General features: G+C 36.7%; 2 protein-coding genes across 2 annotated transcripts in view; both read left to right on the top strand.

Annotated features, from left to right (window-relative positions):
* The window catches only part of LOC119430598 (cartilage oligomeric matrix protein), a gene marked incomplete at its 5' end in the record, with an annotated part of 568,315 nt that overhangs the window by 449,126 nt on the left and 101,158 nt on the right, over positions 1–18,031 (top strand). The window lies entirely within an intron of this gene.
* On the top strand, positions 3,911–16,075 carry slc35e1 (solute carrier family 35 member E1). Its single transcript, XM_037698030.1, has 6 exons — positions 3,911–4,247; positions 9,021–9,091; positions 14,003–14,140; positions 14,276–14,401; positions 14,514–14,759; positions 15,596–16,075. The coding sequence occupies exons 1-6, from the start codon at positions 3,920–3,922 to the stop codon at positions 15,821–15,823; spliced, it is 1,137 nt and encodes a 378-aa protein (XP_037553958.1). The 5' UTR covers positions 3,911–3,919; the 3' UTR covers positions 15,824–16,075.

Genomic DNA, 18,031 nt, shown 5'->3' with positions numbered 1-18,031 from the left:
ATGAATTCAGTTTGCAAATTATATTTTTATATAGCAAATACAGACATACAGTTTCATTAACTTTATTGTTTGATTATGTTTAAATATAAAAATAATACATAAATATAGTGCACATGCTTCCTGCCTTTTACATGGGAACGTCTTTTTAATTCAAAGGTAAAATAACATGCTTTCGAGCAAACGAACAAAAGCCAGGAGATTATTAAAATTAGTACATTAAAAAATTGCACAAATCAAACGTTTTAATTGCTTTTTTTTTTTTTGATAATTAAAATCAGAGATTTGACGATGTAGTACTGCCATATTTCCAGAAGGTGGCAGTAGTACGACAGAGCCAGAATAGATTTTCATTCAACCTTTATTTATACAGGTAAATCCCATTGAGCCACGAGGACTCATTTACAAGAGAGACCTGATTTCAACAAAGAATGATGACAACAATGGACAACAGCAACAACAATAAACAATTATAAAAAGTCATACTGCAGTTTTTTTTGTTTGTTTGTTTTTACAAATAGGATGGCTAAAAGAAAAAGGTAACAAAAAAAAAAACCCAGCTAGATTCTAAGGCGAATGTAGAAAACTAAAAACAGGAACATGTCTGCGTATGTAGACAGACAGATGTATCATAATTTCAAATTCAGACTCACATAAACAGTTCGCACAAATATCTTTAATAAAATTTAATACGTACTGCTTGGCAGGGAAATATCTATGGATTAATTTATGTGCGACATTTTGCATTTTGTTTATAAGAAAGTATCTATAAAATAAACATTGGAATACATTTTTCAGTCTACTAATTAATATGGCCTCAAGCTCTAATGTTAAAAATCTTATTGTTATTTTTGATCAGGATATGTATTTTAACCCCCACATTAAAATCTTTACTAGAAATGCCTTCTTCCACCTGGTAATATCTGTAAAATTAGAAACATCTTGTCTAAAAATTATGCAGAAAATCTGGTTCATGCATTTGTCATTAAATCCTATAGTTAGGGTTGGCTTGTTATGCTGCTATAGGCTAAGACTACTAGAGGACAAATTTACATAATTTCTTAAAATGAATTGTTAAAACTGAACAGTTTTCATTTGATATTATTTCTATCTTAACATGTGATTATGGACCTGCCATTGTGTATCTGTTCCTCCTTCTTGTTCATCTCAAACCCAGCCGGTCGAAGCAGATGGCTGCTCGTCCTGAGCCTGGTTCTGCTAAAGGTTTCTTCCTCATGAGGGAGTTTTTCATTTCCACTGTCGCCTTCATGCTTGCTCAAGATGAGAGTTCTGCCATGGAGTTAAATTCAAAGCAGTCTGCTCCTCAGATAAATAGTGTTAACTTGTTTTTTATATATATGAATGTTTCTGTTCAGTGCCCTGAGATTACTTTTGTTGTGACTTGGTGCTATATAAATAAAATGAATTGAATATGTTCCACACATTGATCCAGTTTAGACCATATCAGTCCAGTAATGAACAATGTGGATAGTGGTAATATTGTTTGAAATAATGATCTAATATAGCAATTATTATTTTGGGGTTTGACATATAAAAATATATGACCCACCCATGTCATCAAGGGATCAAAGGTAGAAACATAGGCTGGATTCTCAGCATTCTTTAATTAAAGTTAGGAAACCAGAACAAACAGCATCCATCACTTTATCAAATTCTTTTGTGGTTACTGAGATACCAAAGGTTTGTAAAAACTCAGTAGTTAAGCAAATTCCCATTATCACAGCTGAGTTACTACAATTATGTTATCAAACCACATGTGAAAATTTTGATAGATTTTTGTGTTTGATGTGCTGATCGTTCCAAATGAAATGTTTACGTGAAGAAAAGTTGCGTTTATAAATTAACGACCACACAAACATTTGTTTATGAAAAATTGATAACCAAATGAGAAGTTTTTCTATTTTATAGTCACAGAGAAGAACGTATTCAAGACCTCCAACAGTAGAGAAGTTTTTGTGTATAAAGTTCCATGGAGATAATGGATGGATGGATAGTATCACTGAAGTCTTTCAGAGAAAATAGCTCACATTTCTTCAGTCAAATAAGGTTGAGTCAGGTCCTCTCTGAACAGATTAACCTTTGTTGAAATGTTTCATCATTTGTGGAAAAGACTTCTTCAGTCTGAGGAGCTGAAACAAACTCAGTCTCATAAGGAGCACCTTCTCATAGTGCATTAACCAGGTTGCTGGTGACAGACAAAGGCTCTAGGGTGCATCACTTCAACTGCACCTCCTCTATCCAGATGTGTACTCCCCACTGTCCTTTCAGTTTTTAATGATGCTACGGACAGTTCTTAGCCCAATTTTTGTAATTTCAACAATCTCCTTAGATGTTTTCTCTGCTTGATGCCTGTCAATAATGACACTTCTGAAACAGATTAACATATTTTCCATGACCACAAGATGTTTTTTTACATGGTTGTTTAACAAATGAGAAGCTACTCGCTGCATCAGGGTTAAAGGTTACTAATGATATTTTCAAACCTCAGACAGTGGACTTGTGTCGATACATACTCAGTGCTCAGCAGTACTCAGATCTCAGTGCTGCATTTGATTTGATTGATCACATACATGATATTGGAATTACAGGAACAACTATAAAATGGTTTAAATCACTTTGATCTGATTCCATTTAGTTAAATTTAAAATCAATCTTTATCTTAGACCAGAGTTATTCACAGTTTCTCAAAGTTCAATGCTTGGACCAAAACTACTTAATATGTGCTTCCTTGGATAAAGTTATAGACAGTACAGGATACATTTTCATTGTTATGCTGACAATACTTAATTATATTAATTTATCCAAAAAAACTGATTCTTCCAGTCAGTTACTTATATTACCGTACATCTTCTTTTAAAAGCAATATAACCTGGATAAATTCTATCTTTTTTCTGCTTTTAAACTCAGACAGGGGTTGTAATTTTTAGACCTGAGCATCTTAGGAATAAATTTTGCAGCTTTTCACTTCCTCTGGATGGCATTAATTTGTTCTCCATTTCTAAGATAAAGAGGTTATTTTTGATCTGCTGTACGGTGTCGAATGGCTTTTGACTGCTGTAATTTTAATTGCAAATATGCAAAATTTGTCTCTATTTTAAACTTTTCTCTTACATTTTCATTTCATTTTCAGCTCCTCATATTTATTGGTGTAACTGAAGAATCATGTATAATTTTATTTTAGACTTTTTCAAATCCTAATCCATCATCATTATTATTATTATATTGTTACAATATTATTTCACTTTCCTTGTTATTGCACCATCCTACTGTACTTTTCACACATAAAACTTTTCAATGATTACACTTTAACAAAATGTTCAAAGTTATTGTCAATTTAACCATTATCTTTCTAACATTAGTGAATGTTAGATGAACTGTACTATGAATAATGAATATTGAACAATGTTCAATATTCAATTGTTCAATGTAAAATAAATCCTATTTTCTACATAGTTCTCTGAGTAAAAATGCTTCGATAAACAAAAGTATTTTCTTTATCTTTTATTTAGTACTTAATTCTTCTTCGTTGGTTTTTAGTGATTGTTCTGTTTACATGAACATCTTATTTTGAAAGCAGTGACAGGAAGCTGTGCGCGTTAATTAAAGAGTTTTTCCGGTGTTCTGTCGAAAAAAGAACCCCAGTAGTAGGAAGTTCGCGGCGCTTAACTTGGCAGCCTAGCTTGTCACAGAACCACACAATTTATGTCATGAATATTTTTATATTGTTGTTTTCTCAAAAATACATAACTCTTTAAAGATTTCTTTTAATAATAAACAAACTACATTTGAATGCGCTTGTCAGACGGCGGGGAAACCTTTTTTGGTACAACACCTAAGCAGCTCGCGCCCTCCTCTGGTACAACCAGACTCTACCGGGTGACTCGTCACTCCGCGCTGGAAGATGGCTACGGTGGAGCGGATCCCGGTCAGGGAAGGGATCCGAATATTTGTCCTGTGTGTGTTTTGGTACACGGTTAGCTCAGGAGGCAACGTTGTCAACAAAATCATCCTCAATGGATTCCCGTACCCGGTTACAGTCTCGCTGTTCCACATCATGTCCGTCGTCATCTTCCTCCCGCCGCTGCTGCGGGCATGGGGAGTCCCCAAAACAGAACTGCCGAGCAGGTACTACCGGTGGTATATCCTGCCTTTAGCTTTTGGAAAATACTTCGCATCTGTATCAGCCCACTTCAGCATATGGAAAGTGCCCGTTTCGTACGCGCACACAGGTGAGTGCTTGTGTTTTGTGAAGATTTTGGGTGTAAGTGCGCGGCCACCTGGAGCCTGTGTCAGCCGGGTAAACTTGATGATGTGTCCGTACCGTTAGCATTGAAGCTAATGTTTCTAAGGCGGGATGACCTATAAAACAGGTAGCCATCGATAAAGACAAATGATCATATACTGAACCATTTTACTGTAAAATGCTTTGCGTTGGGAGAACAACAGGCAGCTGTTAGCTTGCTAGCCACTAAATTAAAGCCCTACAACGTCGTCAGAGGGGAAAGGTCCGTCACCGAATCCGGTCGGTAGAGTGATTTTAAGGCAGGCCGTTGTAATATATAATCAAGCCTAACGTCAAAAGTTGTAGTCTGAATTTTACATGTACTCAGAGGTATTTTAGGGGCGTTAATGAAGATGGAATTAATACCCCCCCCCCCCCCCAAAAAAAAAAGAACATTAATATATATATATATATTTTAAAATGTAGATATTTTTCTAATTCACACTAGGTTAAAATTTAAATTATACGTAAGGAATTAATATTTGGTGCAATATTCCACAGCAAGTTGAGCCTTAACATGCTGTTTGTAACTACCCACAAGCATCTGACTGGGTGTTTAGCCACTTATTTATCAGTTCATCTATACTAGTTGGTTGATTCCCTGGGGCAAATTTGGCTTTTAAACGTGAGTTCCAAATTTTTAATAGGGTTTCTTTTATGTTGGGGGTTTGGATAAGCCACCCAGAAGTTTAATCTTAGCTTGCTTTAAATATTCAGAGACTAGTTTTTGAGTTTGGGACCATTGTCCTGTTGGAACACGATCTGCTGATTTGAGGTGAAGTTGAAAAATTTAAATATAATCATCCTTCCTGTCTTGTCCACTTTTTGCAATGCATCAGCACCACTGGGAGCAAAATATCCCCACAGCACGATACAGCCACCACCATGCTCAGCAGTTAGTTTAGTGATTTTTAGGTTTGAATTGACATTCCTAAATGTACAAATTGTATTTCAATATCTATAACAGAGATTGCATTAGAAAACTTAGGTACCAGAATATCGTAAAATATTATCTTGCTTTGTTTGTGTCCATCTACAATCATGTGAGTGTCTCCTACAAGAAATAACTTTTTTCATGATATGTTTGTTTTAGATAAGAAGAATATCTGTTTGGGTATCTGGAACAGAATGCTCAATCTTCTTAAATTGAAAAAGCGATGCCATTTGTCCTTGGACGAAAGTCCTTTTGAGATAACTGAAATGTTTGCTGTTGATAAAGCAAATAACATTCTGGACTAACGAGAACTGAATTGTGGACACAGTATGTGCTTTAAAGAACCCTGATGTTTTGCATGATGTCATGATGCTTGTCAGACTTTAATCTCATGCTATCACTCTTGATGAAATTCAAATTGAATTTACTAAAATGAACTCCAAGAACGTTAAGTTTTCTGTGTGATACAAATTAGCCAAGGTTGAAAAACTACAATGTCACTAAAATCCAGCGTGGCTGAAATATCATGTAGCCATCAGCTCTAAGTGACCTTCATCACTTCACAGCATAGCTCAAATATTTGCTTGCAGCATATACTTGCTTTTAGCAACAGTGTGTTTATTTTAATTTTTAAAAAGGGAAATGCTAAACGCATTACAATCTTAAGATTTTGTTCTAGTGTCAGAAATGCTTCTGCCCCCAAAAGAGAGTTTGGTAAATGCTCAAATCCAAAATAACTCCTTGGGTTTCTGTCGTGTTTCCCTATTTAGAACTTAACTTCAGTCCAACTCATTTAACTACTTTTTCCACATTACTTTTAATAAACAGATGAACTCCATCAGTACCAGTTTAGTCTCTTATGGTCTATATATTTCAGCAACCTGAAGTTATTTTATCTTCAGTGGAGCCAACGTGTTTGTTTTTAAACCAAAGTGGCCTTAATATGGTAGTTTTCTAGATCTGGTAAAAGTTTTATTTGACACGTTTGAGTTCATGTCTATTTAGATCAAGGCACACAAAATGTTTTAAAGCTATTTTTTTTTTGGGCACAAACACAAATTAGGCATGTATTATTATTGTTATTGTTATTATTATTATTATCATTATCATTCATTCATTCAACCTTTATTTGGACAGGTAAATCTCAATGAGCCTTGAGGACTCATTTACAAGAGAGACCTGATTTCAACAAAGAATGATGACAACAGTGGACAACAGCGACAACAATAGACTGTTATAAAAGAGGCGTACAGATTTTTATTTTTACAAATTAAAATAAGATGGCCACAAAGGTAGCAAAAACACGTGTGTTTTTCAATGGAGAAATAGATTTTATATCTGTAAATCTTTGTTTTTCAACCTCACTCATTTATAAAAAATAAATTACACGCACATTAATTTGTGCAAAGTTTTCATCTTTCTGACAGTCACCCTGTTGGTTTAAAATGCTTGTAAAAACTTTGCATTTGCATAGTTTCTAACGTAATGTTTTATGAAACAAACTGCGTGTTAGGTTCTTTTTACACCGTGTGTTTTACGTCTGTTTTATGTGACCACGTTTGCAAGTGGACAGCTCTGATGGAGAGCGTTCACAACTGGCTGTTTAACCTTGAAGCATTTTTATGACATATGTCACTTACCTGTTCTGCAGGAAAACGCAGCCACGTCACACAGTGAGCATCAAACAGGTTTCTGTAATACTCAGCCATCTCAATTACAGGCGGTGGGCGGTGATTTCCATGCCTGCTCAAGTGCCTAACACTGCCTACATTGAGTGTGACTGATAGATGCATTGTTTTTTTTTTTAATCAGGGGTGGGTGAGGGGGTGGGGGTCAGCGCAGAACACCCACCAGGTCCAGCACCCCTCTGGCTGGGCCAACAGAACCAAGCATCAGTTCTGAGCTCAAAAGCTCAATGCTTTTAGTTGTACTGGTGGAGGGAAATGCTTTTTTTAAATGTTATAAAATAAATGTACTGTGAATTTTTTAAACTCTGAAATGTGAAGTTATTTTTTTCAACAAAATAACCTTTAAAGATTTAAAATGTTCAAAAAGTCATTTAAATCTGAGGTTTTTATTTTCAGGCTGAGATGGCTCTAAAGGAGTGACAAGTTTATTTAGGAAAAAAGTATATAAAGAGTAGTATTTTTAAGCAGTTACCCAGTAAATAAGGTATTGATTCTTCCCCCTTAAGAACAGTGGATGCTCTTAAAGTTACAGTTGTTCCAGTGCACACAGTATTATGCTTTCACTTCGATCAGAAGTCATGATCTTGTCTCTAGTTACAGCAAACAAAGTGATGTTTTTGAGCTGCATGCATTCAGTAGGGACGTTTCGCTACATGTACTGCTGCAAGATAAAAAAATAATAATAATAATTGTGGAATAATTCTATATTAGATAAACGTATGTTTTCTTGCTCTACAAAATTAACTGCTACTGATTATGACTTCTACTGGCTTCTTTAACTATTCCACGCTGAACATCTACGGGTATGTTAAATGTTTATGTTGGGAAATGACTCCAGCCTCCTACTCTGAGCCGTTAGCCTTCTACTCCAAAGGTTAGTGAAAAGGCTGAATAATGAGAAAACATTCAGACATTACTTTGACACGATCACTGTTTAGTGCCATTTGAGTCACGTTTTTTGTAGTTATGTTCATAAAGTACAATAAAAGAGGGATAAAGGCACGTACAATAATTAGTAGCTTGTAAAAATCCACCACGCCAGTGAGACTTTCAGCACAATTGTACTAAAAGCAGTTCCTTATGCAAAGCTTTTCAAATTCGAGCGTATTGGGGACATCTGCTGATCAGTCAGGGAAGGCACTGGTGCAAAACATGTTGGCTGAATATCCATCTCTTCAGTTCAGTAGATGGTCGAACAGCTTGGCTCAGGGTGGACTGCTGTTCAGACTGCCAGATGTGCAGTACATAGATCCAAGGGTCCAGACTGAAGGTGGTCTGAATGAAGACTTTATTGATGGGCAGTGAGTCTTTCACACTTGTGTATAGTGCTGTCCAGCTGCAATTATATCACTCAGGACTGCGTCTAGCGAGAGGTCTGAACAGGGCCTTAATGACAGACCACCAGTTTCAAAATAAACTTTAAAGGGGTTGGGTACAAAGATTAGACAAATCTGCAAATACAGTGTCCAGAGAACATCTTTAAAAAGACCTTCAGAAAGCCTGGAGCACAGTTGCTTTAGACCACTTACGCAATATCAAAAAAAAGTTTGGTGTTTTTGGAAGCAAAATGTCATTACTCAAGACTTTTGCACACTTTAGTGTAGTTACTCTGAACTGGTGAATATTCAATTAAATAATATATTAAAGTCTTGGTTTGTTCTAACGTTTGTTTGATTGACCTCTCCAGAGGTATTTTATTTCACAAACTTGCCAACCATTTCAACCTTTTTAAATGTGTATATCCTTTATTTCAGTGATTGGCTTCTCTTTTATGATTATTCTATATTTTCTGTTTAAACAGAGATGAATTGATTTCAAATCTGGCAATGGGCCTTGTTTTTTTATGTGTGCAACCACTGTTTAACTATGAAGCATTGTTGATGGCGCATAAAAACTAAACGTCTACTTACATCAGCCGGCGCTAAAGCAACGCAGCCCAGTTGGGACGTATAAATCCCTGAGCGACACGTGTTTGACAGGTCTGGGTCCTGTTCTGACGTAGAGGCGTTTTCGTAGCTCAGACTTCACCTTTTATTTTCTCTGTTGCTGTTTCTGCGCTTTTAAAACTGACGTTCCCTTGTTCCTGTCCCTTTCACAGTCAAAGCCACGATGCCAATATGGGTGGTGCTGTTATCGAGAATCATCATGAAGGAGAAGCAAACTACGAAGGTAAGTTGGTTCAACACGTAAAGCACAGTCTGCTCTGTTTCAGTCTGTCGGAGACACGGCAGCAGTGACGCCTGAACCGCGTCTCATTTTGGCCGTTGTTGACGATGAACTGTTTTGTAGGAAGGTGGGGGTCAGGGATGGAAATGAACTTTACTTTCACATCAGTCACCTGTGGTATGCATGTTTACTTTCATATAAATATACAAGCAAAAAGAAACATAAAAGGAATATTTTGCACTTGATCAGCCAGTAGTAGTTCTCAAACCACGTTCTTTATTTTTTCAAGGTTCTTTGTCTTTTGCATCACATGGTACATGTGGTGGAACGAAACTGTGTACACAAGGTCCCAGATACACCCCCCCCCCAAAATTGCAAAAATATAAAGCATAAAAAGAAATTGTATATAGGGATCTAAGATAAGCACTAATATATCTGCTAAACAAATGCTAAACGATACGCTAAAAGATCTAAGATATATGCTAAACACTAATAATGTAAAATAATATGGTATATTAAACAGCAGCCCAACATGAGTCTGTTGTGAGCAGATGGGTATGAATACAGCAGCATAAAGGCAAAAGATCAGCAGCATGGATAATCAGCAGCTAAAACAGATAAAAGTGTCAAATCTCCATTTAAAGTGGCATTACAATGATTTTTCTGTTTAGGGATTTATGAGTCTTAACAGCCTCAGGGTAGAAGCTGTTCCTCAGTCTAGTGGTTCTGCACTTAATGCTCCTCATCCTCCTTCCTGAGGGGAGTGGAGCAAAAGGTGTGTGTGCTGGGTGAGTGGGGTCCTTCATGATGCAAGTGGCTCTCTTCCTGCATCTAGAGGTGTGGATGTCTGTGATGGTGGGGAGGCTGACTCCAACAGTCTTCTGTGCAGCTTTCACTACTCTCTGCAGAGCTTTTCTTTCTGCAGCTGTGCAGCCTCCATGCCACACGTTGATGCTGGAGCACAGGATGCTCTCCACTGCACACCTGTAGAAGGAGGTGAGGACTGAGCTTCCCAGACCAGCTCGTCTCAGCCGCCTGAAGAAGTAGTCTCTGATGAGCTTTCTTGATCAGGCTGGTTTTAATGGACTGTTGGCATGAAATCAAATCCTTTTTTCAGTTTTAAATAGAAGGTTTTAACAGTTGATGGTTTACTGTAGTTTTATTTACATTTCACGCCTTTTTTTTCCCTGAACAAACATTGATCTATCCTGTTCCCTGCTCTACAAATATAATTCAGCTTCTGGATGCAGCTCAAGTTTCTTTTCTTTCATTCAAACAAGTTAATATAAAGCAAACATTTTACCAAATATATTCTTATATACTGACGGCTAGAAATCACAAGCTTTCCTTAAGGAGCTATATAGTTTGAGTTGCAAATTTTTTACAATGTTTTATTATATTTTATGTTTTTTGCAACTCTGGAATTTTGATTATAAAGCATAAAATAAATCTGACTTCTATTATCTGTGTTTTCCAATTCCTCAAGTATAAGTATTTTTATATACAATAAAAGTTCACATTTCTTGTCGCCTCTGAAACGTAGCTGAATTTTCTGTTATTTTTCTCCGAAGCAAAGGAGCATTTTTCAGTGGGTGTTTGCCAAACGTAACGAGGACACTTGTGAGTCTGACGTGTACGTGTAATGTTTACTTTGCAGTTCAGTGTTCAGACAGGATTGGTCTACAAGCAGGGAGAGTGTTGTTCTGGGTGAGAATATCCTGTTTGTGTAGGGGACTGCATGAAACCCTTTACTGATCCAAGTAACTTAATAAGCACAAATATAACCCTGATCAGGTTTTATTGACTCACCTGTACTTTTTTCCCCTTGACTTCATATATAGGAAATGTGTTGACCCTGTTAGTGTAACCCATTTGACTCAGCAGCACAGATAAATATAACATCACGCCCTAAACATCATTTATAAAAAGTCCAGTTTTTCCTTCCGAGGTGCTAAAAGTCACTCAGGGTAAATTTTTAACTATTAAAAGGAAACTTGTTTTTCATGTTCAGAGCTGTGAGGCATTGTGCAGGCATGTTGCAAAACAACCAGAAGAATTTAAGATTTTATTTTTATTATTATATTTTTGTGCAGACAATCTCTAGCACTGGTAACTTTCTAACCCCATTTCCTCCTGTCTGTCACAACACTCCATTAGATTGTTTAATACTTAATCTGATAATTAAGAGTGAGTAAAATGTCCTGTGATGCTCTGTTTCAACCAGTGTAGGTGGGTAAACATTTATGTACAATATGTTTAATGTGTTTTTTTGTTTGTTTTGTTTTTGTAATACAGGAAACAAGATGCAGATAATTTAAACTAGGGATGCACGATATTGGATTTTTGGCCGATATGCTGATATGTTAAAACTTATTTGGCTTTTAACCAATACCGATATTTTCCCCTTACACAATGACAACACTCGAACTACGCAAATTTGTAAATTTTCACAAATCTAAACTCAACGGTGTGCGTGACATCATAATGTTGTACTGGCGCTGCAGGCATCCTTGTCACTGGGTTGTCATACAAAAACAGCACCTTTTTATATCTGTGAGTTATTTTGATGGAATGGCCGATGTCCAATATTTAGATTTATTGCTAATATCGGACATCGATAATTCCATACCGATAATATCCTGCTTCCCTAATTTAAATATATATTTTTAGATGAATACTGCTTGAGTTTATGACGCTGGATGTCTGGAAGAAAGCTGACATTTAGTGATAAGGATATGTGTCCTGTTCTGAATAAAGTTGTGGTTTTAAACAGAAATAATGTAAATGTTTTACTAAAACTTTTTTTCTTCATTTCACCAATAATTGTGACAGAAGTGGTGACCTAAATAATGATGTGCAAATATGAGACATGCTTTAAAATTTTATAGAAAATGGTCGAATACTTTTACTTAATTCTGCAAGTATTTGGAAGTGTAGTAGAACATTTCTGTCATATATTCATACTGTTAAAACGGATTCTTTCATTTTTCTGGACTGTATAATGACGTGCACCTGAATTTCATAAAATGTGGACGGAAACGTTAATTATCTTTGACTCACCAAGACAGTGGGCCATTTATTAACATAATCAAGTTTAACACATCACACATTTACATTAATTGGCAAGAATTGAAAATAACGACAGCTTATTAATCAGTTTAGCAAGGAGTAAACAACACGGCGATTGTTTTCTCATTTCCAGCGAAACGACAAACGTCAACCACACGGCGGTGATTGTAAAACTTTGCTTCAGACATTTCTAAAAATATCTGTAATGATTTTTAGCAGATAGAAGAATTTTAAAGATGGAAAGATGAAGTTTATCTTGAGAGAGATATGTGAGGGAATTTGTCTGTTTTAACCAGAACATGCACGCTCCTTTGGAAATCAGCTTGCCCAACGGTACACTTTTGGTGAAGATCGACTTTTACCTTTCTGAAGATATCTCAGTTCCGGCGTAAAGTTCCACTTCGAGCCACTTTTCAGCGTCTCTGTAAGAACAGCTAACCCTCTGGAGTCGTGAGGTCATCCAAAACAGAAGTTCATAATTCCCAAATCTTTTCTCTTCAGTTTGATTCTCTTTTCAACAGCATCCTGAATTCCAGCCTTCATGAACTCTGGAACTGCTGAGTTTCAGAACTGCAGAACTTCCTGCAACAACTGGAAACCTGCTTGAACTAGGAAGTGCCAACATTTAAAGAAAGCTCACTTCCGGTTCATTTGAGAGTTTCTGATTGGTCGATGGACCAAAACAGAGGTGTGTTTTGTGATGTAAGGTGTTATGAAAAGTCAAGGAAAAGATTAAGATTGTTTAAGGACAGACAAAAAATATCATGAGAAACTTCAGACTTCGTGGAGTCAATTCTCCAGTATCTTGCTGTAAAAGTTAAACATGACATTTCTTTTCAGTAAACTTGCAGTTGACCGAAACTTGAACTTTGACCAACTTCCATCACTTGTTCACTTCAAACAGACGATCAAGAAATTGAATCATTACTCTGTAACGTATTCCAACTTGATTTCACTTTGAATGAGGATTAAGAATCATTATTACTGTTTCACAGTTAATAAAAATGAGTAGTTCACTTCAACATTCAAACATTGTTTGAACTAACACAATTTGATTATCAAACATTTGTAAAATAGTAATGATAATAGAGAATAGTCTTCTTTCACTTGATTAACTTAAGAAAGAAAGTCTCAGGATGGGTCAACCTGTATTTCTGGATGCAAATCAATGAAATGACAAGTTCTGTCCCACATGGTCCTTAGGTCAAGGTTTTGACCTTCAGGCCTAGTTCACTACAGAAGTTATACAGGTTTGGCAGATATTTTGTTGACAGGCAATAATTTCTACTTCATTTAGGCTTGCATTTTATGCTGCTACTTTTTAAATTAATTAATTTTTTTAAAGAAAAGTTCATTTGCATTTATTGTTAGATTTGTAACGCCCCAGTTCTGAAGAATGGATTAATTGCTCTTATACAATTTTTAAAATGCTTTTAAGGCTCTGTGGAAATTATTGACATTAGGATTTAGTTTCACAACTCGGTCCCAGCTCCTTAACTTTTCATGTTTTGTTTATGAAATTTAATACATGTTCAAATATAAGGCACAGATAAACTTTTTTTCTAAAAGGAAGCAGCAACTTTTGAATGATATAAATTAAAAATTCTGCATTAAAATGAATAACTGGCTGACATTTTTATTGTTTTTTTTTTAATAGGTTACAGGAACATTTTTTTAAATCTAGTGCTAGTTGAGTAGTTAGTATATTAGAGCAGATCTGTGCTTTAATATAAACAAATTATGCACACTTGGATTCCAACAGGAATGAAAACCAGATTATGTAGTGGACATAAAAACGTTTGCTTTGGTTTCTCCTGACTCTCCTCTGTGTGCGTCTTGCTGCAGGTGTACGTATCGCTCATCCCCATCATTGGCGGAGTGCTGCTGGCCACCGTCACTGAGCTATCCTTTGACGTTTCTGGGTTAATCAGCGCTCTCGCGGCCACGCTCTGCTTCTCCCTGCAGAACATATTTTCCAAAAAGGTGAATTATCTGCATGCTGTTGGTTGTGTCATTCTGTCTTCCTTACGGCTCTAATTGAATTGTTTGCAAAAAGTTTTAACACAGGCGTCATGGAAATTGTGAAGCAGCGGCTGCTTTATGTTTTCTTGTTTCAAGGTGTTGCGGGACACAAGAGTGCACCACCTGAGGCTTCTCAACATCCTCGGCTTTAATGCTGTGATCTTCATGCTGCCCACCTGGGTTCTGGTGGACCTCTCTGTGTTTCTTGTGAACGGAGATCTGGTGTGTAACAATATTTGATCTTTAGACGAGTGTCACCGCTGCTGCTGGAACACCGAGAGTTCAGCTAACGTGGTTCGTAATCGTGATTTGTATCCAACGCCTCTCTTTTCAGTCGGACGTTTCTGAATGGTCGAGTACCTTCGTCCTCCTCCTCATCAGCGGCTTCTGCAATTTTGCACAGAACGTTATCGCCTTCAGTATTCTTAACCTCGTCAGCCCGCTCAGCTACGCAGTCGCCAACGCCACCAAGAGGATCATGGTCATTAGCATTTCTTTGTTGATGCTGCGCAACCCGGTCACCATGACAAACATCCTGGGCATGATGACCGCCATCGTCGGGGTCTTCCTTTACAACAAGGTGAGTCACCTCGACCGCAGGAACTGGAAAAACTCTCTGTAACGTCACAACTTTTAAACAACTATTGTCAAACACATGTTTCAATGCAAATATAAAAATATGATTTATTCATTTTATTACCTTTCAGCCGTTTAAATATTTTTTAGTAAGTTCTCAGAAAAGCTCCAGGTTTATGTTTATGTCCTCAGACAACAGCACAAGTATCAACTTGGATAAAGGAGGCGAATTAGGATAATGCTGTTTTAAATACTGTTTGTTTTTCTCCTTTACATTACTTCTGTGTTTGTACATTCACTTAATTCAAACCCCTCACTGCTTTTAAGATTAGAAATTCTGTCAATAATCTTTGGATTCATGCAAGCTGTTGAGCATAAAATTGCAAAAACGATATATTTGCTCCTTATTTTATTGCAATATATACTTAAAAAAAAAATTTTTTTTACTTCAGGTAATTTTGAAACTCAACAAAAAAAGTTACAGAAGACATCTTGTGTAGTTCTGCTCTTCATAAATTGTAGTGTCTAGTCCATTGAGGTCAGTTAACCTGACCACAAACTTAATTATAAACTAATTTATTGTATATTATTTAGTTGCTCAATAAACAATTTCTTTTTTTTTTATTGCCCACTGCTAATGTATTTTTTTTTTTATTCCTACAAATGAATCCCTGGAGTTAGTGTAGCTAGAAATATTAACTATTGGAGGCAGTTTGGTTCAAAATGGCTACCACAGCTAATCAACCTTATCAAATACAGCTCCAACGCTGTCAATTTTACAGACATTGAGTCTAAAACCAGTTTAATTTGAGTTGGTTTGCTTATCTTCTCTGCCTTTAGGCCAAATACGACGCCAACCAGGAGAAGAAGCTGCTGCCGAGCAGCCAGCAGGACCTGATGTCCTTTGACAAACCTCCGCTGGAGAAGATCCAGTCCAACGGGTCAGTGCCTTTCTCCCACGGCTCAGACCAGCAGCACAGCTGGAACAACGTGCTGACCGACCACTTCCAATACAGCCGGCAGGCCTACACGACAAACCACACCAGCAACCACCAGTATGTGGTTTAACGGAGGGCTCGGACCCCTAACTGGGTTGCTGTCATGGAGATTCTTGAGTTGTCCAATGAGCAACAGGTCCTCACGTGCGCGCTACACTTGAGACTGAAGGCATCATAAATATAAAAAAGATGAGATAAGCAGGCTGTGAGATCCTCCTCGTTTTCTAAACCTCGTGTTTTTGCAGCTCTGCTGTTTCATGTTTTATTTTAGTTTCAGTGACTCAAAGGAGCCACTTTCAGTTCATTTAAACGTTCTTACGCAGACACGGATCATTTTTTCAATTATTTTTGGTTTAGGATAGTTTAATTTTTTTCAAAATCAGTCTTTAATTGTCTTTACCAATTTGAAAATATCAAGTTTGTTACATTTGTAACAAGCTAAGACTATGATCTTTGGCATTTTATGTTTGGGATGACCATTTTTCTTCATGCGGGACTGGTTTTGTTGTGAAAAGATAACGGTTTAACGGTTCAGTAAATAAATCTTTAGGCTTGAGGTAGATTCAGGGGTGTCATTTATTAAAAAAAACAAACGGTAAGCGCTGTGATTTACAGTGATGTTTTAAGCCTAAAAGCAGATTCAAGCAGTTTAGTGTTCATGCAGGTGTTTTGCTGTTTATGATGCATATGAGCTCTTTGGACAGCTAATTTTTGCAGGATGAACAAAAAACTGGATATGATGCTCCACAATAAATGCGCCAAACAAACAAAAAAAGTAGCTCTGACTATATTAACCCTTAGCCACCGCTTTGTTTTCGTAAAACTTTTCGTTCCCTGCAGCAGCGACGCACGTTCAGTGTTTTAGTTGCCCTGCTTTGACCTTGTCTTCCAAAGATGCTGCTTTTCTCTCGGTTGGGTGTTCCTGCCAAAAAGCACCTTTTCCAAACCAGGTGCTGTTAATTTGCAGTTTAACAATCATAAATTGCAATTTCCTGATGAGATTTTATCAATCTGTGTAATCTGTGCTCGTCTTCTAAAAATTGCACATGTTTTGTGTTTTTTGGGCTGAGTGCTGTTTCATGAAGTCGTAGCCGCTTCGTTTTAGTCACGTTGCTGTCATGAGTTTGTAAATCAAAACTCTCAGAAACTTTTATGGTTTTCATCTTCAGTTGTAATTTAATGGTGAATAAGAGAGAACCTCGACGTGTTAGTGCCTTGGTGAGCGTTCTGCTGCTTTTACACCCTTTTGGATTTAGAGATGGAAGATGTAGATTAAACTGAGATTAAACGGTCTACACTCTGTCATCAGGTGGGTCACGCACAAAAGTGCCCGATGAAGAAAAATGTCCGAAAGCAAACAAATCTTGTCACTCTCTTCGAAGTCGGTGATTTTGCACACCCAGATCAGTGACATAAATTTTTTTAATGTGTTTATTTTTCCTCATAGATGGATTTTTGGAAACACAAAGTGTTTACAGCTTTAGATCAAAAGTGAGACTGTTGTTCAGAAAGGTCAGCGACATCTTGAAGAATTTTTTTCCCCTCTCAAACAAACCTGAGGTGTTATTACGTTTTATTAAATGTATTCATGTAAAATTAGAGCTAGATTTTCCAGAATGTCCCTGTAGTGTTCGCCTCAACAGCGTCGATCTGCGTGGATTTCGTTGTTAGACGGGCATTTAAGTAAAGTTAGAACGTTTCATTTTCATGTTTAGGCTAAAAGCAATTATTTAAAATTATGCAGTTTTATTTTTTTCCATTGATTTTTATTTGTATTTATAGATTGTAAAGTGATATTTTTAAACATTTTCTTTAAAGCCTGATCTAAAGCTGCTTGGATTTGTGTTTTTATTTTTCTTCTTCTTTTGAATCTAAGACACATGTCAAGTTTGCACATCTTTAAACAACGAAATGTTTCGCGCATTGTGAGCGTCTGTGTAGACAGCGTTGGTGTCAGCGGACAGACTTGATTTCAAACGAGCCATGCATGAAATCAGAGCATTGATCTGTGCAATTAAAGATGATACTGTAATATCTTCACCGTCCTTATTGATTGTAGCGTTTATACAGTTGATAATTATTTTATTTAAAGTAATTTTCACTATGTGAGGTACTAAAAACTCACAAGGTTAGTCATGTTTCTTGTCGAGCTTCCTCTGATCCACACTCCTTTTTTTATCTTTATTTTTTAACAGCAGCTTTAGTAGTAGGGATGCACAATATTTTCGGCATGGTATCTGTATCGGCCGATATTTCTGATAAAGTTCAATATCGGATA

The sequence above is a fragment of the Nematolebias whitei genome, chromosome 3, assembly GCF_014905685.2.
Source record: "Nematolebias whitei isolate Nwh7 chromosome 3, NemWhi1, whole genome shotgun sequence".
Lineage (NCBI taxonomy): Eukaryota > Metazoa > Chordata > Actinopteri > Cyprinodontiformes > Rivulidae > Nematolebias > Nematolebias whitei.
Note: the sequence above shows the minus strand (reverse complement) of the source record. Positions and strands in the feature narration are given on the sequence as shown.